A 23,364-nucleotide genomic window follows, 5' to 3' on the forward strand; every position below is an offset into this window, starting at 1 on the left:
AAAAAATTAAAACATAGACTTTACGCACTTAGCGCGACTATTGAACAGACTTACGAGAGTTCGGATCGGGCAGCTTTAGCTTTTGACCGGTAGAGGCACGTGAGGAGGCATTTTCAAGGCTTGTGATTGGGCCAATTCGAAAGATGATATAATCAGTCTTTACCGACAGCGTTGAATCTCCCTTGTTTTGGCTGTTATCGCAACATTGCGTGCATCTTTTGGCCGAAAAAGTCACAGCTAACGCGGTTTTTAATCTAATAAAAAACACAAAAATCGTCGAAGACAATTATTCTTTTACGCAATAATAAGACTATTATACACGTGTCTGTCATTCAATTACTTTTAATTGCAGGTATAAATTTTCTTGCATTATTCTTTCATATAGCAAAAACTTTTTTGAACATTTTTGTTCCGTGTGCTATCTGCGGCATTTTCATCTGAGTGATGCATAGATTGTGATAAAAGTTAATCTAAATGATATTTGACTCAGTCGGTAAGGCCTGACTAAAATTATCATCATCTCAAACACATCTGACGCATGCATCGGTGTTAGTGATTTTTAACAATATTTATTAATTATTATGTAAATTTTGAATCTTTCAAAAGTTTCAAATTTTTTGGCGAAATTACAAGATTTTCCGAAACTGAATTTCAAATTGCCTTATCGATAAACCACAAAACTTAACTTTGTGTATCACTCAGAATGATATACTTTTTTGATTTATAAAAAAGATCAGAAATTGATGAACGTTTCAAATTGATTGGTGATCAATGAACTGCATATTGCAGACGCGTTCAGAGTTTGAAATTCTATAAACTGGATTGTTCATCGCTTCAAGTTTTTTCATTCCCCCTTTTTTACTACTGATTGCGAGTCTCACAGCTCTGTAATTAAGAAGACAATAAAAAATTCTACCGAATACTAGGAGAAGTACACGAGGAATTGATTAAAAATATTCCAGGTACTCACAATGATATTATCATTCGTCATTGAGTCTGTTTTTTTTTTTTTTTTTTTTTTTTTTTTTATTTACAAATATTTTATATTCATTAAATGTATCTTGTATAACAAAATTGCATTGCACATATACAGAATAATTATACACCTGGCGAAAAATAGTAAATCAACAATAATATATGCCGCACAATATATAATGAACAAAAACAATACCGTCATTATTCAATTACATAATGATAATGATAATGATAATAATAATAATAATAATAATAATAATAATAATAATAATAATAATAATAATGATAATATTCTTTCTCATATCGTATTCAGTCATTTTGTTTATGTATATTTATATGCACGTATACATATACATATATAATATAACCGCGAAGTATTAAGCATAATGTATAATGTATGTCTTACAATTACGTTTATAAAATACGAAAAATTCAACCAAAGCTTGATTATAACAAATCAATATATACATGTAAAGCTAACTTGAGCTAACGCCGAGCGAAAAGGATCCAAGCCTCCGATATATATTCATGAAATTTTGAAAATTAATCTGCATTTTTTTTTTTCACGACGAGAAGCAGCTTCTTTCCTTCTTTCCCCACTGACTATGAGTCCGTCTATGAATCGTTTGTATAACAATGAAAAATCTATATCACAATAAAGGCGCAAACTCACGATAGACTCTTTCTTCATTCACAAGCATTACGCAGGCTCGTCTGCAACTTATCAATGTGACCTGAATTTGATCGCATACGTATAGATGGAAAACTTAATTGCGTGAATTAGAACTTATTTATGATTTCTTCTTAGAAGTGTACGTGTTCGCATTTTATCGATCTAAATAATTCCAACGATTCGACGTGTTATCCACTCGTCGAAAACTATTTCATCTGCACGCAATTATTATGCGTATCGTATCAATTTATGATATCATAGAGATAAAGATAATCAAAATACACGTAGATTTAGTGGGAATAATATTGAATAAGTTACCCTGCTCTTCGTGAAATTTACATTTGAATACGTTACATTATAGGATAGAACAGATGCGAAATACGTGCGAACTGAAATGATTATGCCTATGTTAAGATTGGTATTTAAATTATTTAAAGTATTGATATTGCACGTTAACAGTAGTTGCAAACTTGATTGAATTTTTTTCTTCATTTTCATAAAATTCAATCCTGTGCTGTTATAATTACTATTATATTCTCGCAGTTTTGTGATAGGGCCACACGTGAATTTGCGGCTTAAGGCTTTACAGTCATGCAACTCAATTCTATGACACAATTTAATAAGTATTTACGCTGATACGCGTTACAAATATAGGCTTCAAACAAATGCCAATCGTTTTACAGATCTACGTATATATAACTTTAATAACGCACAATCTATGTATAAGTGTTTATTTATTTGTTTATTTATTTATTTATTTATTCATTTATTTATTTATTTGTTCATTTACTTATACCATCGTTTATTTTTATATTAAAATCTGATTTATGTTTTTATACATTGAACTTATATTAATATAGGGTGGCCTGTGGCTCATATCCAGTGTCTTGTGATCAAAACTCGCCGGTATTTTTTGCGTCGATCAATATTTAAGTAAATTCCGTAGGCCCTGTAACACTGATCTAATCATTTTAGGCTTTTTTTTTTAAACTTGTTTAGTGACTTATTTATTAGTTTTGTTATTATTGTTATTTTTATTTATTAAGAATACGGCGAATATTTAACAATCATCTTCTTTAGGGTTTTATTTACTTCTTTGGTATGGGTGGCGTCCTTTTATTTTCATTTTAGACAAAATTCAGGCCGGACATTTATATATTATATTCTTGAGATGGTAAATTCCTGCTGAAGCAAAACTAGTGTAATCATAACAATGCCGATTATCGAAGGAAGTAATCAATATGTTTCATCAACCGTGTGGAAAAATCGAAGATTACAACATATCCCATTGTTCTGTGAAATTAATAAAACGTAGTGTTGGATACGCATCGAATTTTCCGAATCAGTATCGTTCACTATTCGAACAGCAGTAATAATTTGTTGATAAAAAGAACTTTATATGCCCATCGAATCAAACAAGCATTGAAAAAATAATTTTCAATGCTGGTGCTTAGTTTCTTCAATTTTAAATACAGAACCAGTGACACTAACGAGGCAAAATTTCCCGGCGGTTACATCGTAGTTAAAATAATGATGAAGAAATGATAGATAAACGTTCTGGACGGTACGATTAAAGCAATACTCATATAGCATAAAGAAATCTACTGCTGCAGCTTGCTTTCAATTTTTATACATCACTTCTGTTATTATGATATGATGGTACAAAATTCTACAAAACATAGGTGAAAATACACGCAAAGCAATACTAAGAATGAGAAAATTACGCGAAGTTTGTCTCGGAGTTTACAACAAAATACGTTTTCTAAATGTCGGATTATCACCCTACCATGCCTGAAAACACGGTATTCTAAAAAAATTACAAGGGGCAAGGGGAATAAAGCTTGATATTAGTATTTTGTAATTTTTCGCACAAACTCTCACTTCTCTCGTCTACTTACTTAGCGAGAAATATTCTTCGCGTAGAAAATAACGGGGTTCAACAATTTAAGAGTCACTTATTTTAACTAGCCGATGCCTAGAACTAGCCTGTCATCCGATTTTGTCTATTTTCATACGTTTCGTTGAAATACGGTTCTAACATTTCAGTTACACGACAGATAACGTTTATTTCTCAATACAGCCTATTTTTGTTACTAAGGTCAATGAATTATACTTTCAGTAGTAATGATCGTTTTTTCCGTTGAACTGCGATATTTTGCACCGGTAGCCGACGCGGACCTATCGATATAGTTATTATCTTCTTAAATTAAAAAACAGAACAAAATATAAAAACAAATAATTGCGCTACGATCGAACTTTAGTAGAGTTGTTATTATTATTTATATTAATACTCGTATTCCAAATTTCGCACAGACCTGTAAACAGCAAATATTTGTTAAACAATACTCTAAACTCGCAACATTTAATTACAACAAGTAGATATACATTCACATCGACACTATTGCAAATGCGTAAACAAAAACACACAGTACTCGGCCATTCGTTCAAAACGTATTGCTAAGAAATTCTGCGTCTTATGTTAAGGAAATTAAGAGAAAAGAACAATCATTTTCCATACACTCATGAAAATAACAATCACTGCTAATATCACTGTGCAATCAGCATTTAAAAATTTGCCGATACTGCTCGTGGATCATCTTGATCTAAATAATGACGACGATCGACTAGAAATGACGACATTCCTTTAAAATGTTAGCGTACGTTTGTCTATAGATATATTCTATATGTAAGTCTCATGTGATGTTATTTGAAAAATATTGCGGCTACGAAAATGCATGGTCTCCGAGCAGCGAATAAATTTTTCGAGTTTCTAGCAATAAAGAAGCGTGTGACTTATTGTTAGTCGGTTTTTACTTTTGTTACTGAAAATTCATGCGATGCCAATCGTAACCGGATCCGTACATATATCGAATGAAGTACTGGAGAGTGAAGGTTACTTGAGCCGCTGTGTAACATTTGCAAGTGCCACGGCGAAGGCCTGCAATGCACTGAAGGGGTATTGGAAGTCCAGAGTGTAGGCTTTACCGTCTATCCTACCGAACTGCATCACCTAAGCAAACGATAAATATTGTTATTTTTTCTGCACGCGATTTCGAAATCATGTCAAACAATTTTTGCAGAAGATTGGTTTTTACCTACATTTCACGCTAACGAAATTAGTTTATTTAATTAGCCTGACTTCAGCGAAAAGATGCGCAAATTTTCCCGTACCTGCTTGCCCCTAAATTCGATTTGAAAATTTTTTGCACTCTCTTGAGTGACTCTGCCGCCAAAGTCGAGTTGGTACACCTGACTCGACTCGTTCCACATCGGAGCCTTGTTGTGCATCCGCAGTTCCTCTCGTTTGTTGAAAATGTCTGATTTATGCCCCGAGGATCCGGCGCCTCGCTGTTTCAACTGAAACGTTAAGAGATTCAGATTCGTGAAAAGACAAGTAACAAGCGTGAGAAACCAGCTACGCCAAACCGATCGACACGTCAACGCTTGACGAGAATGCGAAAACCAATCACCTTTTGGCGAAGTTGGGCCTTCTGGAAGGTCTCCAAGTTGCGATAATTCCTTGGCGATTCCTCCTGGGGCAACCCTTCGTCGTCCGAACTTTCCCCCCGACTTTTTCTGGGTCGTCTGCTCAGCAGAGGACTGGACAAAAGCCTTCGTCTGATTGGGGAAGCGGACGCCGGTCGTTTCCCTTTCTTTGACGGTGCTGGGCTGCTAGGTGAACTTCTGGGCAATCTGAAAAACGGAGTGTAATTGACGTGGTCGTCTTTAATTGTAGTTACGCGATCGGGGAACGCTTACCTTGAAGTCAGACGTGGAGACGGTGGTGGCAGGGAGTGACTCTCGTCGAAATCTCTCAGCCTAGCTGCGAGTCCGTCCAGCGAAGAAGCGATCGAGCCACTTGGACTGGACCCTCTGTGAGAAGTGAAAGGTCGGTAAGAGTCGAGTAGAACATCGAGTGAATAAGGACATTCAATATAGGAATAAGCTGAAACATTTTTGAGTGTAACGTTTCGGTCGGCTTACCTTCATTATGTCAACACAAAAAACTTATGATCATTGTTCAAGACTAGAGGACGACTATGTAAGATTCGGATTTCTACACTTCATAGAGCTGCCCAAATACCTCTTGCGACCTTTGCGGGTTCCTTCATAGCGTGCAAAATAGTGAATTATTGGTTTTATTTTTAACATGACATCCTTCAATGTGACACGTATACATTGTCAATCTAGACGAGGACACAGCTCAGCGTTCCTCAAACATTAATTGCCACTCGTCTTCTATTTCAATCATAAATTCTTTGTGTTGATAGTGTAAAAGACTCAGGAGGACTTCAGTTTGGGTCGAAACGTTACACTCGAAAACGATTGATCTTGTTCCACGATTTCACTCTCATCCTGTACGATGATCAAGACTGTTCCTTCTTTCGACAATGTCTTACCTGACCGGAGACGGACAAGCCTCTAATCTGGCGGGCTTTTCAGGTATGACTTCGGGCGTTTCTGGGAGCTCAGTATCCGCCTTTTCGCGTTTAGAATTGGCCTCAGTAGGAGGAGTGGTCTCGACGAGATCCGCGACGGCCTCAACGTGTTTGCTTTCCGGAGATTCGGGGTTCGAAGCCTCTTCTAGGTGTTCGGGCAGCTGAGGCACTGTGGCGATCTGTTCGGTACTCGGAAATATGTCGCTGGAGTCTAAGCTGCGCGATTTACCGCAGTTTTTCAACCTCGGAGGTTTTCTGTTCGGCTGTGAGATCTCGGTCTGCGGTTTGTTCTTCCGTCTCTTTTTGGTCTTCCGAGAAACGAGCACCAGTCTCTTGTTCGGCGCTTCTTTCCGTAGCATCCTGAGCGCCACCTCGCAAGGCACCAACTGTGCGTCGACCAAGTCCAGATAGCCGACGCTGCAGCTTCTCACTATCGGGTCAGCGAGACAAAGTGGTCCGATGCTAACCACCGTCGGAGTTCTATGGACGGTCCGAAACTGAACAGTGCCCAACTCGAGGGAATTCTCCTCGTCGATATACCGAAGCTCTTCGGATTTTCCCGGCGCTATTCCCACCTGGTTTCCTCCAGGGCTCGACTTTCCGCAGCAACCCTGCGGCTTCGCGTCTTTTCTCTTGGAACTCTGCTGGCCGCCGTTCGGTTGACTAGTTGTCAATGGACACTGACTCTGGGCCACATGCACTTGGCCTGAACAAGTCGGTGAACCCGGCCCGTTGCACCGACCATTCGCACTCCCAGCACTCTTCGAATTCGTCGGCATGCCGTTCAAATTTCCGCTCGAGCAGCCGAGCCCAGTGGAGCCGTTCACGCTACCCGCTAAGTTCAGACTGTTCTTAGAATGCACCGACATCTGACTCATCTGAATCCCGGAATTTTGGATGTTAGAAGCTGCCTGCAGAACTGCGCCACTTGAACCTCCGATGCCGCTTAAACCGTTCAGGAATATTGACTGTCCCGGGGGACAGTTAACGGGGTTGCTTAAGCCGTTGATTATTGTACTCGGTGAGCAAGAACCCGAGCCCAAATTACCTCCACCCTGGATCGAGAGGGGGATGACGCTACCGGGGTTCGAGGTCAGGCTCGACTTCTCGTCTGATATTTGATTCATTTTGTTGTTCTCGATATCCTTTTTCGTCGCCATGTTCGTCTGTTGGTCAGCCAGCGCTGTTTTTACCCTTTGAATGTTACCCGTGTAGTCCGTGTTCGGGTTTGAGGTTGCTATCAAGGTCTGCGTCGGCGCTACCGCGTTTTTCGGAGACTGTAACGTCGGGACGTCGCAGCATCTCGGCGAGTTGTGTCGCGGCGGTGTTCTGTACGTGTTACCGGACGTGGCTCGGAGGTTCTCGCAGAAGCTCACCATGTCCTGCAAATCGACGTACGAAAATTCGTCCTCGTAACTCTCGGCCCGCGCGAGCGCCGGCGAAAGAGCTTCCGACGTTATGAATTGGTTGGAAATCTGCGATTTTGGACGATTCGCGTTCAGTCGGGAATTCCTCGGGGTCATTGGGGCGATTGGCGGCGGTTGGGCCTCCAAACTACCGCGTGAGCTTCCCTGCGGCTCCTGGAACACTTCTTCTTCATCCTCGGAGAAAAGGTTCGGATTGAAAGTCGGGTCTGGACCTGTAAACGGATGTCACATTTCTGGTCGTCACAGAGACTGACAGCAGAGGTAAAATTAAGGCGACCAGTATATAGCGGAAACTAATTACTATAGGGTGCAAATATCGATTTTCCTTTCTAGGCACTATGAATTCTGACAATTTCAACAAATTCATAGATGATGTATGCTGTTTAAATATCAAAAACCAAATTTTACGTGATGAACTCATCGGCGGTAGGTAGTTGCACAAGTTGGCACATTACAGATCCATTTTTCAGCAAGCCGGTTGATTGTCGTAAGGGTGAAGCTTGGTCCAATTTCACTTCAAAAGCCACTTTTTTCTTCAGAAAACATGCCATTTCCGTTTGAGCATGGGAACTTGAGAAAGAAAATGTGTCGTTACTTTGCACATGTTATCAAAAATAAACAACAAGAATATCCCCGTACTCAAGCGAAGATGTCATGTTTTCTCAGGAGAACAGCGCATTACTAAGTGAAATCGAACAAACGGTGTGCCTTCAGCCTTACGATATAAACCAATCGGTTTGGTTGAACCATGAAATTATATGTTGACCTATGTCATACTGCCCGTGTGTTAATTATCTGAAATGTGGTTTTTAACGGTCAATCGGTAAACATTAACTACGATTTTTCCTCCAGCTACTAACAGAAAGGAAATTGATGTTCATATTCCGTAGTAATAAATTTCCGCGACATTCCTAGTCCCCTTGACTAAAATCGACTCCCTTACCCGCCGGTACATCATCTCTCAACTCAGTCATGACCAGTGTCATCTGTCTTGGCTGCAGATGCAAGAGAGACGTTCGATATGTAACTTGACCCAAGTTAGCGGGAACGGAGTCGGTCAGTCCGTGAATCTTGAACTTGGTCCCCCAAATGTTTGACGTAACTTCCACCAATCTCGCGTGCTGAAATCAGAGAAGGTCGTCGCGAATATTTGACAAAAAGAATACGAATCTCTACAGATATTCAAACGATTAGGAACATCACAGGATTTCAATGACTGCCCCGAATTTCATTGCGGCTTTATATGCATGAACACGAATATCGAGGGTGGTTGAAAAATCGAACCCCGTGGATTCACATTTTACTGTATACTTATAGAAGGTTATCCCTCACCTCAGGCAGAGTGTCGACGTACGCGAGGTCGTCGGTTTCTTCTACGGGTTTTTCCTCCCGCCTCCTTCTGTTCTTTCTTCTGTTCCTCGGCGATCCGCACAAATCCGCAGTGTCTCTTTCGGTGTCAGAGCCGTCGCTGTAAGCCTGATACTGCGTGGAAAAATCTGTCGTCTGTAGCGTCTCTTGACTTTGCGGATCGAATATCACAAACTCTGGACGAATTTTGCTCGTCCTTCTACCCTTGAGCAGTGGTACTAAGCCTCCGAGATACTCCAAGTACAGTGTGTAACACGGCGCTGGCTCACCGGCGTGCCGAAGCATCGTACAGTGAAGCCGGCCACCCCCGGGAGGCGGACGCGATACGAAACGCCGCAATTCTCTCGGCTCGGGTACGCAGCATCTGCGGATCATGCCAAATTTTTCTATCAAGATCTTTGTTTTTAATTTTTTTCCATTTAAGGTGGCCTTAAAAAGTATCATTTTTTTAAATTTACCAACGTCACGGAATGGCAAATTTCAGTCTTAATAGCCATTCTATGGTTTCATGCTACGACAAATAAAAATTATTATATCGTCAGTTGGAGGCGAAATCCCATACCTACTAAAAATTAATTAGTTTACGTTTTAAATTACAATCATCAACATCACTGAATCCGAATCTGATATCGTAAAACCGTGCAGTCGAAATGTATGTGATGCCAAAATTTAAAATTCTCATCAGTTTTTCTCGAGATAACGAGTACATCAAGAAACTAAAAATTATAAAATAATGTTTGCGTTCAACCAGAAAGTTTCCTTGTAAAAAACCTTCAAGTCTGTTAGGGTTTGAAGACTGTACGAAATCCAATAACTCATCGTTGTTAGATTTTTATTCTAGTAACTTATTTAAATTTCACACTCGTGCAATTGTTCAAGTTGAATCACATATTCATAATACTCGATTTATGCGCATACTAATGCGAAATGTAATATAAACTCCGCGTTCATTCTCGTATGAAAGCTACCAGCGCACAACTTTGAAACAAACATTTAACTTTACACCCCACTGTTTCGAATTTGACGACAAACATCACGGTTCGCGAAAGCTGAGGTTAGAAATTCTTTGTATGAATTTTAGTTCATCCAAAAATGTAGTTACAACTTTTTGGAATCCACTTTGTTCCGGTTCGGACTACTGTGGTAATTTTCACTTATTGTTAACAAGAAAATTCGCTGTACATCAAACCGCGCTAACACTCCACTGGCGGGTAATTCTCGTTTCATATCCCGAACCCGAGGCTGAGACCAGTATACGTCGTGCCATACTCGATGTTCACATTAAATATTTACACGCGATTTTATTCTTATTTTGCTCTGTATAAGTTGTTGCTCTGTACAAGGTTCACGCGTGATTTCGTAGGATCAATATCACCGCTGCGGATTTTACTATGAAACAGTATCCCTCCTGTTTGCTGTGTGCATTAGTGATCATTAGGTGTTACACTGGAGCGAGGGTGTTACGCCCCTCCAGAAGCAAATAATACAGTGATACATCAGTGACAATGACCCGGCGCGCGTCTCTCATCCCGACCTGAAATTATCCTTCGTTAAATATTCCTCTCACAAACTGTGTCAAAATTACACAGTGCTTCAGAAATTACCATGGTAATATGTCAAAAAATTCACTTTTCGCTTTACGGTGAAATTATATTCTCGCTCATGTTCAGTGGGTACTCACGAAGAGTCCCTTTTACTTGCGATATAGTTGACAAATGCTATGAGTTTTATGTTGTCACGATGTTTCAACATAAATCTCATGTCGTATCATTTCAGACAGTCTCAATGACTACGTCTGCTTGATTTCATGGGATTACGAATCCGATCTTAAACAGTGTCAACTGTTACGATCGAATTGCGAATGACACCTTTTTTCAAAAGCTGTATATTTGTAATTTCAACAAGTGACTTCTCCATTGTCGACACGTACCTTATGGTGCTTGCGAAAAGGGCAGCGACTAAGGCTCTCAGTCTTGGAGGCAAAGGCAGCTGCTGCACGCTGGATTCTCTGGAGAGAGCAGCGCGGACAGCAAGCCTTGAGAGTAACTGGAGAGAACCAACCCGTCTGCAAGCATGCATTAGAGGTTAAGCAAATTAGACTAGACTAGATTAGAGAGTACATGTGCGCCACAGTGGACATTGCGTCAAAGCCGTACCTAGATACCCAAGCTGCGTGGACTCGCGCTCCTGTTGCAACGAACAATCTTCTGTCGTTATGACCCCAGGTCAACGCCGATACCGGACACTAGAATACAAAAACACATTAGGTGCTTTTTCCATCGGGCCGTGTTCCAGATTGAATTGCGATCCGGAACCTCTCTGGCGAATCTGTATATAAGAACGCGAATTTATCGGAAATTTTGCGAGAACGTCGGACGCGACATTCTGTGTAACTTTCAGTGTAGATAGTGAAGGATATAGTTTTTCCTTTCCACTTGAGTGAGCAACGTTTGATACGTCCACGGTATCAAAGAACGAGCGAATTGAGTTTTCGACCGTACCGAGTATTCCTCAAGCTCCAGCAATGAAACATGTCGGAGAGTATTACCCTCGACCCCGTTCTGTACTAAACATTTTTATATCGGAATCAAAGTCGTATATCCTGCATTTTAGACTTTCTTTATCGTTAAATGAAGCGGTAAATTCACCCGTTTTGAACCCACTCCCGCTACATTTGTCGTGTACAATGTATTTATTACACACGATGCGGTCTGATTTATCGATACGATAACTTCTGCCGTGAGAATCCATCGGCGCAAATGCATCTCTCGATACTCCGGCACAGTGCAGCCTTAATCTTTTAAGCGGACAGGATACCTTCAAGTCGAACCTGACGCTACACGCTCATCGAAAAGTAGAAACGAATCGTTCATACTTTGACGGGGATGATATCAATTCGAATCCTGCGATCTCTGGGACTTACTTGCGTGTACGGTATCGCCGTCGTGTAGACCAGAACGCCGGTATCGGAGTAGAACTGTAATAAATTCGTGAACTCCTGGGGATTGGGTTGAAAAACATGGTCGGAATCCTTGATACCAGCAACTGCCAAAAGCTTCTTGGAATTGCTCCACTCGGCAAGCAGAGGTGACCTCAACCCTGTTCGTATCGTCACGGGTGAAACGTCGTCGAAGGAACGCAGCAGGATGATATTTCCGTCGGCGAGACAAACCGCCAACACGTAGCTCCGTTCGTCTGTAATTATAGGACCGGCTTGTAAGCTTATACATTTGGAGGGTTAATCGATTTCTTCTACCTGTACTTTGGTTCTATTTCTGATTACAATGGTATCCGTCAAATTTGTGTGATGAATTATTAATGAGCTCAACCAGCCAATTATACCTCATTTCAATGTTTTACCAGCCGCAATAAATCGCTTTGAAATCCAACTATTTTCTGCAGATGCATATAATAACATTAGCAATTAATACCGAATCCCGCTCGAGCCACGTATCGGCAGAGAGAGGCGTAATTGGAATTGGTATATTTCACCATCCGGATTTCGACGATCTGACAGCGGAGTATCGATTTATTAGCTAACGATAAGTGGTAAAGTGAATGCTCAAAAACTTGATTGGACGTTCGACACATGTGTTATTGGGAGTGAACTGGCTTGGTCAATCCGGCGTAACGGGATGAAATTGTATCAGTGAAATCGGCTACGGTAGGATGGTTTTTTCCTCTCGTTTTTTCAAACATCCATGTGATCCCCCGCTAGCCGTTTTCCCCCCATTCTCTCTGTATCGGGTTAGCTTTTTCGTTCCCGAATGGAATGCAATAAAACAAGTATTGCAATAAAGAAGCGAAAGAATGTGAGATAGTGAATAGACGACATACAACCGCGACCACTGCAGTGAGTGTATCAAAATGCCGGGAGCCTAAATTCTGACGGAATATTCTGAGTCTCAAAGCATCATCGATGACTCGTAAAAAAATTCATCCTCTGCGTACTCGTCGAGCTTTGAGCGCGTGTTGAGCAATTTTTCCCCTACGCAGCGCGAAGTTACATGTAGTTATAGACAAATTTTGAGATCAAGGTTACGTCTTGCCTTGCGAACACTGGCTACCGGTTACGTCGTCGTCCCCTTCTTCCATTTTGAATTTCTCTGCACTCCAAGCCATCGACGTCACCGCCGCTGCCAATTGAACCTCCGACACCATTGCTCCGTGAACATCCATCACTATCAGCTGACCCGCCGTCGTTCCGAAGTAGACCTGCAAATGCAACAACACATGTCTCGGTTGTCAGTTTTGATAAAACAAAGTGTCATCGGTTTGCTTATTGCCGTCTGTAATCGGTGCAGTCAAGAATGTGCTCAATAACACATGACACGCGAGGAATGACAATTTTGCCTCCAAAGGATGCGGACTCAAAAGCACCACAACGTCGAAAAGGTGATTCAACTTCCATGAATTCTTCCGGACATCATCTTCTTCGATTATCGGCGTGGCACATGACGGCCCTTGAAACCTGTCGTATTAAAGGTGACCGATGGCAGTAGTATGTGCCGGCTAGACTGACGCAGGATAATAGTCCATTATTACCAGAGTTACGAGGATCTGCCAAGGCTGCATTGCAGTGTCAGACCGTGGCCGTGGTTATCGATTGCGTTATGGCGACCTCGTCCCGTATTGTAATTTTTAACCCCGAAACGGCGAGTTTCATCGGTGACCAAATCTAGATGGCATCAATTACTCCCCCGGCAATTTCTCTTCTCCCGATGTATGTACCCATACATGTTATTTCCTTCTATTTTTCCTGGCACAATACCAATACTCCCGTTAACCCGTTGAGCTTTGACCTTCGCGTCTGCATCTCTCCACTGAGCTTGAACCTAATTTTGTCATCACTCCAGCCAGTGGCAGCGCGACGCGACACTAGACCAAAGCGTTTCCGTGACCCAGTTCAAACCGAATCTCTGTTTCACCTGACGTTAACGACGCTAACAATACCGCGCACGAACCTGCATCAATCACAAACTGGGATTATGTGTTTAAGATTGGAATGTACGATGGCTTGTTGCCTAATGAACCGAACTTTCCGCGTTATGACTTTGCCACTACCTTTGAAGTCGGTGTCCAGATCTACATAAAAACGGCTCAATGATATCAGCGTTAAATAATTCTTGTACACTTTATGAATGATTGCAGTAATTTTACGTCACCTGCTGATCGTCTGGAGTCCAAATTCCACACGTGATGGTTGCCTGGTCATTGAGCATCGATGACCAATATCTCTGGCCAGCAACGCTGCCCACTAAGACAAAGCCATCCTGCGAAAAGGTAACGTGAACATGTACAACGAAGATGCTTCAATCGACTAGTGAAAGAACGTATTTGAAACTCATCTATCATTGGTTACGTGTTCATTTAACATCGTCAGACGACCCCTGAAAACTTCCATCGACCCCGCTAAGAGTTCGAGGTATGGTGTCAAAGTGAAATTTGTCTCCCCCCGGCGAAACTTGAGATCGCTTGGAAAACGTGACGCATGTAACTTGAGCCGTGCCAAATGACTATAGGGCAGAGTACCCAAGGTGGACAACACGCGTGGGATAAAGGTTAATTAACAATTTAGGGAGAACTTTTTGCCATGCTACAACGTTTAACGACGAACGGGAACTGGCGTTGCTGATTACGGATGATTATGCGTACCCCCGTGACTTTTGCGAAACGATACTATACAAGGCGAAAACTCGCTGGCTTTATATTCATCGCCAAAGGTAAGAAAGGTTATCGGCTTTACCGAGCTCGGAATCATTAATAACGAAGCGTACAGTAATATAATAGTAAATTTACAGATGACCGTTCGTATATTTGCATGTTATATTCGCAGAAATTTCGAAGATGGGTTTTACGAGAGTTGAATTTTACGATCGTGGGTAATAAGGCCAGGATATTAGATTTTATTTGAAAGGTTTATGATCAGCGTGCAGGGAATAAGCTTCAGGCGAATATACGGAGGGAATGTATTAGTGAGGATTTAATGTCAATTTTTAACATGTGTAGTCTGCGTGCGCGTGCATTTTTCCATGCAAGGTATAGCATTTTCACGACAGCGCGGTTTCTTGCATGCGACTCGTTATACTGCGTCAAAGGTTGCCCGTTTAATCAAAACCCGTTATTATTAATCACGTATAATTATGAGTTGCTTGCTACACGAAAGCGCAAAAGTTCCAACGAATATTTCAACTCCCTCTTCTACCGAATCATTAATATTAATATGGTGCCCAACAATGGCTTGGATTCGGGGAAACGGTATATTACCGAACTTTGACTCCCTTAAATCGTCTCGCTCGTATTTTTCCCCCTTATAACAAATTCCTCGAAATTGGTAATTCGTTCAATTATACGACCTTATCAAAAATGTCCGACACAAAGTGATTGACGTACTTTTGACGAAATACAACGAATACATTATTATTGGTTCGACGAATGAAATGATACTGTAAAATATTCAACCGTTTAAACTTATCAGCAGTCATAAATTGTTATAACACCGTTTAGTGTAATTTGCAATGTCAATAATAATATATATATATATATAAACGTATGCTGTCAGTTAATAATTATCGATTGCTCGTGTTTCTCTTATGTAATAATGACACCTCTCAACACACATTAAATCACACGCCCGCAGTAAGCATCAACTATCGGTATAATATATTATTTTTCCACTCAGGTTCCAAGTTGAGCGATAAATCAAGGCGCGGGTGAAAGAATAAGGCGGTAGCAAATTGAAGATTATAATTGAAGGCATAGAAGAGCTTGTGCAGAATCACCAACCGAGCGTAGGTCTTAAAAGTATCCGACCCTTATTCACGGTGTGTTACAAATCCGTATAATAATTTATGCAGCTAACTTTCTACTGAAATTTGTTGACCGCGCGGGCTATGATTTTGGACAAATGTAAAAAAGTACAGATTAAATTTATAATTAGCCTCCCGTCTGTTATAGAAACTGATTTTACGTTCAAATACAAACATATTCAATTTTGGTAATAAATTACGGCTGGAAAATTGGATTTGTGAATTATGTATTCCGCTATGCTCAATGTAGCATTTCGAAAAGATATGGGAGTACCTACAAAAACATACATGTTAATGTCGGCAGACTGAGAAAAACATTAGTTTTTATAGTTACTAGAAAATTCTATAGCACAATGGCCATCGTTACAATAATCGTTTGAAAATTGTTGAAATCACAAGAAAATGCGATACAAGTAACTATTTACTGTAATTACAGTTACCAGTAGCTACATACTACGTTTCTGGTAATTACTCCATTGGATTCGTTCGATGAGGCTTTTTAATATAAATCTATTGTTGCACCAACATCAAATTGCTGCAAGAAAATATGATAAAAAAGAATAGTAACTTTTACCACAGATTTTCTAGTTACAGTTGGAAAAATAATTTTCGGTTTGTACCTCGAACTATATTTCTCTGTTACACTGACAAGTAAAGCGAAATAGTTAAAGACTGTATAGTAAACCCAACAAGAGATTTGTCTCGGTGTAAGAATAGGTTGTTACCTGATAACATATTAGGGCCATTCGACCGTCGTGAGACCAGGAGAAATAGGTGACCGGTGTACTTCGGTCATTTATCAGCTCGATGCTCCACTTTCCTTCGTACTTTATCCACACGAAAATCACCCCCGAGCTATCACAAGACGCCAATTTCTGATAGGGTTCGTTCCACTTGACCATGATCACCTGTAAATACGTGTAAAAATTTACGTACGTCAGATTTTGCATCTTCGTAATAGCGGAATAATCAGGAAGACAGGGAATTTCTGGATTACTGAATAATATTAATTAATTGAATTAGTGTTATCAAACGCCCACCCAGAGGTGACGGCAATGCCTGGAATTAGAATAAATTTCACTCACTTCGGTATAACACTTAGATGACGAGACCAGAGGGACGCTGCTACTTAGATTATAATTAAATTCTCGTTAGCGTAATCCCGCTAATTCGGATCAACGAGCTAACTTTGACTAGGTCTAGGTACTCGATGTACTCCAAGGGCCATGTACGGGGTCTATTGGCGAATTTGTAAAAAGAACAGCTTTGAATCTATAAGCCCTATGAGGTCTGAAATTCCTGCCAGACAACGCGCAGTTTTAACCATTGATTAGACGATCAAACTCGAACTTTTTGCGTTCCTTTTTCACTCTGTTACGTTGCGCATAAGTTTTCGAAAATGACATTTTAAAACAGCAGATCCTGTTGTTCTTTTCAAGTCAAAGCCATTTAGTTCGCTGAAAGATAATCAGGACCAAAACTTTCAGCTACGACGAATACCGGAATTTCTTATTGGCTTGCCGCTGACAAAAACCTGTTTAGAATGTATGAGACAAAAGTTTCGTCGAAATTCGACAAAGAAGACTCGCTGGCGCAGAAGATTGTTCGCCTCGCCTGAAATCACCGAAAAAACTTACGAACTCGGAAACGGAAATCAGGGAATTTTAATGAGCTGATCGACCCGATCGAGAGTCAAAAAACGTGAATTTGATCATTGCAGAGAATGACAAAGGTGTTTTGCACGAGATTTGTATTCGCTTCTTCAAATTGACTGAATTCTTTGGTCTATCATGCTCGACGACTCTTGCAAAAGGGATCCGAGCGTACATTTTGATTTGCTTCGTCGCCACTTCATTATCTGAATTCGTATAAAAGATAGAGATTGAAGTCACGCCGCAACGAATCTGTGGAAATTTGGTTTCATCAGCATAATTGTACAGCGCACAAAATTTTCTCAGCTCCGCTCGGATTCTCTGAAATTTAAAACATCGTGTAAAGTTGCTGATATTTATTAAAGACTGGGCCAAAAAAACGAAGAATTTTTTTTCTTAATGGTACTGTAAAAACATTGTTCATGACGACAAATAAAAATTATCCTGAAAGTTGGAGCCCTTAATATTAATATTAAGGGGTGTATCGTTACAGCTATTGATTTTTTAACAGTAACCGCATTTTTTTACCCAAAATCCGTCAATTATCAATCTGAAAAAATTTATCAATCCATATTTTTGAAGGAAATGAAATTTCCTACAAAAAGCTCTCTTACTAAATCGACGTAGATCGAGCCGTTTCCTTGTAATCGTGCCGTAAATATTGATTTGTTTTTTCAAATTTTTGTTTGAATTTTTGATTTTTGTAATTACCAGAAAAATCAATATTTTCATAGATCAAACCATTATTTTTGTGGGAAATTTGATGCTCTACAAAAAAGTTCTCTTAACATTTTTCATGAAATTCATTCCTTTAAAAGTTATTCGACGTTGAAATTGTATTCAAACAAAAAAATTGTCGAACTGTTAAAAAATCAACAGCTGTAACGATACACCCCTTGATATCAATATTAAGGGCTCAAACTTTCAGGATAATTTTTATTTGTCGTCATGAACAATGTTTTTATAGTGCCATTAGAAAAAAAAATTCTTCGTTTTTTTTGGCCCAGTCTTCTGATATTTATATTTCCTGCCTAAGCGAGTACTGAAACAATTTCTGCATAATAAATTGACACCGCATACCAATAGAGTGAATTGCAAAACCCGAATTACGAATACTTCTCTCTAAAATTTTGCCCTTTGTAAATATCTAGTTATAAATATGAAGATAATATTTGACAGTTAAATTGTTCAACTCCTCATCAAGGATACAAATGTGCAAAATCAACAATGAATTTATTCGAAATGACATTCAGCATAATGAGATTTGCAGTGCGATTCAGGATGACATTCAAATGTCGTAAATATTTCGTCGGATAATCTTCACGAGCCAAATTGTCGACGGACAATATTTACCAACCGATTGGCAAAACTTGTATTTAAACAACCCCCAGTTTGTACCTCGCTCAGATTAAGGTTGAGCTGCCTTGAATTACTTCGTTATATTTCGGTATTGCTTGCAGAAGACTCGAATAATAACTTAAGTCTGTGCAAAATATTCTGTCACTCGAGTTCATCACGGAAATTGTACAAAGGTGAACTAGATCATATCAATCGACGTCTGTATCAAGTCTAGAGTACCGAAGATCATACTAAGTATACTTTTTATTGTTTTGAAATCAGAGAGACTAAGTTGAGTCAGCAGAAGTTCTCCAGCTTCTCGATTTCCCATTAAAAGTTAAGGTAAATTCGTAAAGTCCCTACTCCACAGATTTCATCGTGAAGCCTGAGATCCGTTGGAACTATAGTAGAAACTAGTTTTAGCACTGTGCGCTGGTCACAATTAGTTTCAATTAATTAAAACCCGAGTTCCCTACCCGGACTTCTAGTTAAAACGCAAAATCATATTAAATATACCGAAAAATCCAATTTTAACGAACCAAGTTGCAGTCGAACCTGGAATTCGAAAGTATACACCGTGTTATCTATACGTTTATGTTCAAAGTGAATTCCCCCATCTCCTAGGTTAAACTTCGCCCATGGAGGCACTTCGATAAATTTGAAGGCACCATTTGGAAATAGACAGTCACAAAGAGCATACATTAATATCTTACGCAAAATCATACCATATTTAATTTGTAAATAGAAAGTATATATAGTAATCATAGACAATTGGTGTCATAATTATTTTTAACCAGTGTATGGCCATCACGTATACCCTTAAGCGCGAAAGAAGACGTTCAATTTTACTTCTTCCTTCAATACATTCATAAAATAATAAATTTTGGACCTCAAAACGTATAATTTTCGGTTAATGATTATCAATTTCGACTTACTGTACGTGGCTTTAATTTCACCGTGATGCAGCAAAATTAGTTTTAGGGGCATGTACATATAAAGTAGAGAAGTTCTGCGGTTGTAACGAGCCTGATATGAAGACCAGTGGGATAAATATTGGAGTAATTCGATTCGGCACGTGAAGGGAAATCGCGCGAGTGGTGTATAAACTCTGCATTGCAGTTGGTAAGTGTTCTCAGAAAACATAAAGCAGGAAACACGAGATGTTTTACGACCGAAAAGCTTTCGGGAGAAAATCGCTAAAATATTACATCCTCGTGCAGTCCGACTCGCCGTTCGCAATTACGAATTGTAGAGTGAATTATTATTCACCGGCACGCAAATTCCATGCAACGAAACATCCCCCTCAATTGGATACAATTATTATTATCATCATTATAACGTGCCTAATTAGCCTGTTTCGTACCAAAAACGCCGCGTGCCAAACTTGAGCAAATTCCAAACGAAAATGTCAAGGAAACGAAGGAACGTGATCGAAAGTCATCCAACGTGCGTGATTGGCACTCACGATCGGGAAGGTAATGAGCCGGAAAGTTGACTGTGGAAAATCCATGCAATGCAGGCTGCGGTAAAATTGCAGAAGCTGCAACGTCGGCTTATAAGCCTCCGTGTAAATCAATGATGTTAAACCAAGTCTTCTAGTCTGCAGCTCCTGCACCTCTGTGGTATTATACTTACCGCTGCAGCACTGCGGAGGTGCATTCAACAACCGCGATGCAGCAACGTGCCAGCTCAGCAATATTTGGCGGGCTCGTCATTCAAGGCCAGCCAGTTACCGTACTGCAGAACATTCAATTGTAAATGTTATACGACTTACGGAACGGCAATCGAATTTTCAACTTCGAACGGTCGGGATTTTGATTAAAATAAAAAAAAAAAAATAAGAAAAAAAATGAAAAATAACAATGTTGGATCGTGGAAAAGAGGGTGAAATATCAAAAAATACTGTTTCCAACTTTGAAGTGAATCGATGGAGCCGATTTTAAGATATCACTGACTGGGCACCGCAAAATACGTTACCGAACCAAGTGGTCGACGTTTTTGTCATTAACAATGCTTCTTTTCAATTTGTTTTAATAAAAATGAAAATAAAACATGAGGTATACGAATCTCAATCTCTGGAATCAATCAAATCCTAATCTAATTGATTAATTGGCTGTCGATGTAAAAATTCCTAAACGTTCGTTCATGTTTTCAGCCGTCTGCTCAAATCTGTGCATAATTATGCAATGTTTGAAGAACTACGACAGGTGTGTAATGTAATTAATGCAGGCCCCCCAATGCGGCAGTGGCTTTAGTCGGCTACTCGGTGGGCTTTCAGATTTATTTGCACGTCCAGCGTTAGCGCTGTGACGCCTTTTAACTCCGTGAAAGCCGGATACTGTTGGAAGGAAACGACGGCGAGGAAGGAGCGTTTTATCAACCGGGTCATCTCGCTCGATTCCTGAGTGGAGTACGCGATGAATACATGCACAAACCACCATCCTGCAGCAGGATTATATTGGAGACTTGATTACAGGCGGTGGGAGGGCGAGGTTAAACCTCCCCGCCGCTAAAATTCCCAAAGGAGGGCCAAAGGCGTATGAATTACCGTATTAAAATATATTCCGAAACTTAATTTACCATTGATCATCATTATCTCAGGCCTCGGGCGTTCGCGGATTGGATTTTCCGTGCCGTACATGGAATAAGCTCGATCGTAGCGAAGAGAAAGTCCCCCAGTCAATCCAGGATGTGAAAAAAGCCGTCCGCACCAGCAGCAGCAGCAACGGCAAAGTGATTGACGGGTGAAAACCGATAATGATTGCTCTGATCTGAAGGAGCCGGCAAAAGAGCGCCTCCCCAACGAACTTTGACCAGATTTTTCCGGCTACTCGCTGCGGGACGATAATAGACCAGCACTGTGCGGGCACCTTTTCCGAACCTTAAATTTCCCACGTTGACCCTCGCGTAATTCTTGCAGCATGTACAACCCAGAGGGTGATATGTTTTCGTTTTCGTGTAGTCCAACGTAAATGTCTGCGGGGAAATAGCTGCGCGCTCGTACGTCTCATTTTCCTCGGAGTTTTCTCAATCACCGTCGCAATCGCTTTGAGAATCGCTCACTTGGTCATAATAGTGAAACCGGATGAAATGTACGGAGTAAATGGTATTCTCAAAACGCGCAAGAGATTCTAGAATCTACCGTGCATCTTTCCGGTGCCCTTGTCGTTTCCTTCCGACCTCGAAGGCCATTCGAGTAAAGCCGATCAGCTTACCTCATTCATCCGCGCGTGCACTGCAATAAGTGTATTGATTTTCAGCACTGCACCGCTGCTTCTGAAGACTACGAGAAGGTGTGTCGTTAAAATTCTCTACCAGAATGGGGAACTGATCAGGAGCTATGAAAGTGAATGTCGTTATTTGGACGAGAATAACTTCGATATCAATTTTCAGAGTTCATGGAAAGGGGCTAAAAGTTTGAGACGTTCAAATTCACTGAACAAGAAAAGTTTCTTCTGTCACTGAATATTCCACGACGTTGGAGATCGATTTTTCGGCTTCAAATTATCACTTCAGGAAACAGCAAATTTTGTGTTCACGATGAACCTAACTCGAATTTCTTGTCTTACTTGAAACCTCGGATATTAATTTTTTGTTTTACCAATTTGCAAAACGCCATGTACACGAAGGTTTCTTCCAAAAGAACACAAATCCTTCACTCGAAATCCGATTTTCGAGTTCCACTCTGAGAAGACAACGTTCCGAATCTGCGGACAATTATATTTGTTTGCACATGCTGCAGGAAGTTCGCGATATGTATACGATTTACGAGCATGTAAATACATCCCTTGTTCGCGTCTTTTGTATACCAGGTAAACATGCATGGCTACAGGCATTGCGGACGTTGCCTACGTACGTAAATGCACGTATATGCACATAACTGACCGATTCGAGGCGGGTTATTCCGGCTGTATGGAAATTTACAACTACCGGAGGCAATTTTACTCTCATGCTTGGTTAACCCTGCAACGTATTACGAACCGAATATTACAGGTATATGGGTGTGGCCGCATACCGCCGGTCTGATTGCTATCTTTTAGGTATTGAAGTATCTAACTACAGAATTTACGCGATTACGTTGCATAATTCTGGAGAGACGTGTAGGTAAGTCTGGTGCGTGTACGACTTTCGGTTCAGACTCCTTGTCTGAATCGAAAATTACGAAAAAGAAAAAATCATTCCAAAATCTACAGCAATATTACTAGTAACAGTGAGCACGAATGAAACTGCATCCCTGATATTTAATAGAGTAATAAATCTGAGTAAAACACGTGTAAACGAAGCTAATTGCAAGATACCAACAATTTTACAATTAGATGGTTCAAAATGATTAAGCTCTATGTTTTCGATCCGATTTCAGTGTTCTTATTCTCATTTTTCTCGCTGATTAGATCCCTACAAATCGTTTAAAAAACATTCAAGAAGTCTCGCTACATCATAGTGTGGTTGTACAGTGGAAATGTAATTGTTGACGGACATCCGCTGTACCGTACTTATTGTTAGAGAAATCTATTTTTGTTTTTTAAAAATAACTGTTCGTAAAATTTTCTTCATGTAATCTCTGCATAAATAATCTATCCTAGACAAGATAAGCCGAGAAACTTTAGAATCGGATGAAAAACACCGGAGTTTAATTACAATGAACGTTCTAACGATGAAACCTTTTCTAAAATTGTCGATATT

General features: G+C 40.2%; 1 protein-coding gene and 1 long non-coding RNA gene across 7 annotated transcripts in view; one reads left to right on the plus strand and one right to left on the minus strand.

Annotated features, from left to right (window-relative positions):
• LOC124293742 overlaps window positions 1–14,098 on the plus strand; it is a 96,927-nt gene extending 82,829 nt beyond the window's left edge. Inside the window, exons 4-5 of the long non-coding RNA XR_006903622.1 lie at window positions 5,385–5,537; window positions 14,034–14,098. This is a non-coding gene — a long non-coding RNA (uncharacterized LOC124293742). The remainder of the gene's footprint in view (window positions 1–5,384; window positions 5,538–14,033) is intronic.
• Window positions 2,569–23,364, minus strand: part of LOC107222777 (tubby-related protein 4) — a 45,922-nt gene continuing 25,126 nt past the window's right edge. Inside the window, exons 3-16 of one of the 6 annotated variants that reach the window (XR_006903617.1) lie at window positions 16,417–16,599; window positions 14,048–14,155; window positions 12,932–13,097; window positions 11,806–12,077; window positions 11,039–11,127; window positions 10,813–10,947; window positions 8,847–9,246; window positions 8,458–8,635; window positions 6,049–7,726; window positions 5,408–5,521; window positions 5,119–5,341; window positions 4,820–5,005; window positions 4,463–4,658; window positions 2,569–3,963 (exon numbers count right to left, since the gene is read on the minus strand). Coding sequence is in view for 5 of the 6 variants with exons in the window: in XM_046735936.1 (XP_046591892.1) it covers window positions 4,542–4,658; window positions 4,820–5,005; window positions 5,119–5,341; window positions 5,408–5,521; window positions 6,049–7,726; window positions 8,458–8,635; window positions 8,847–9,246; window positions 10,813–10,947; window positions 11,039–11,127; window positions 11,806–12,077; window positions 12,932–13,097; window positions 14,048–14,155; window positions 16,417–16,599 (3,849 nt within the window). In the remaining variant the exon portion in view is untranslated. Of the gene's footprint in view, window positions 4,659–4,819; window positions 5,006–5,118; window positions 5,342–5,407; window positions 5,522–6,048; window positions 7,727–8,457; window positions 8,636–8,846; window positions 9,247–10,812; window positions 10,948–11,038; window positions 11,128–11,805; window positions 12,078–12,931; window positions 13,098–13,427; window positions 14,021–14,047; window positions 14,156–16,416; window positions 16,600–23,364 lie in introns of those variants that run through there. The other 5 variants (XM_046735936.1, XM_046735937.1, XM_046735935.1 and 2 more) reach the window with 5 other exon arrangements.

This window comes from Neodiprion lecontei, chromosome 3 (assembly GCF_021901455.1).
Source record: "Neodiprion lecontei isolate iyNeoLeco1 chromosome 3, iyNeoLeco1.1, whole genome shotgun sequence".
In the NCBI taxonomy this organism is placed as follows: Eukaryota; Metazoa; Arthropoda; class Insecta; order Hymenoptera; family Diprionidae; genus Neodiprion; species Neodiprion lecontei.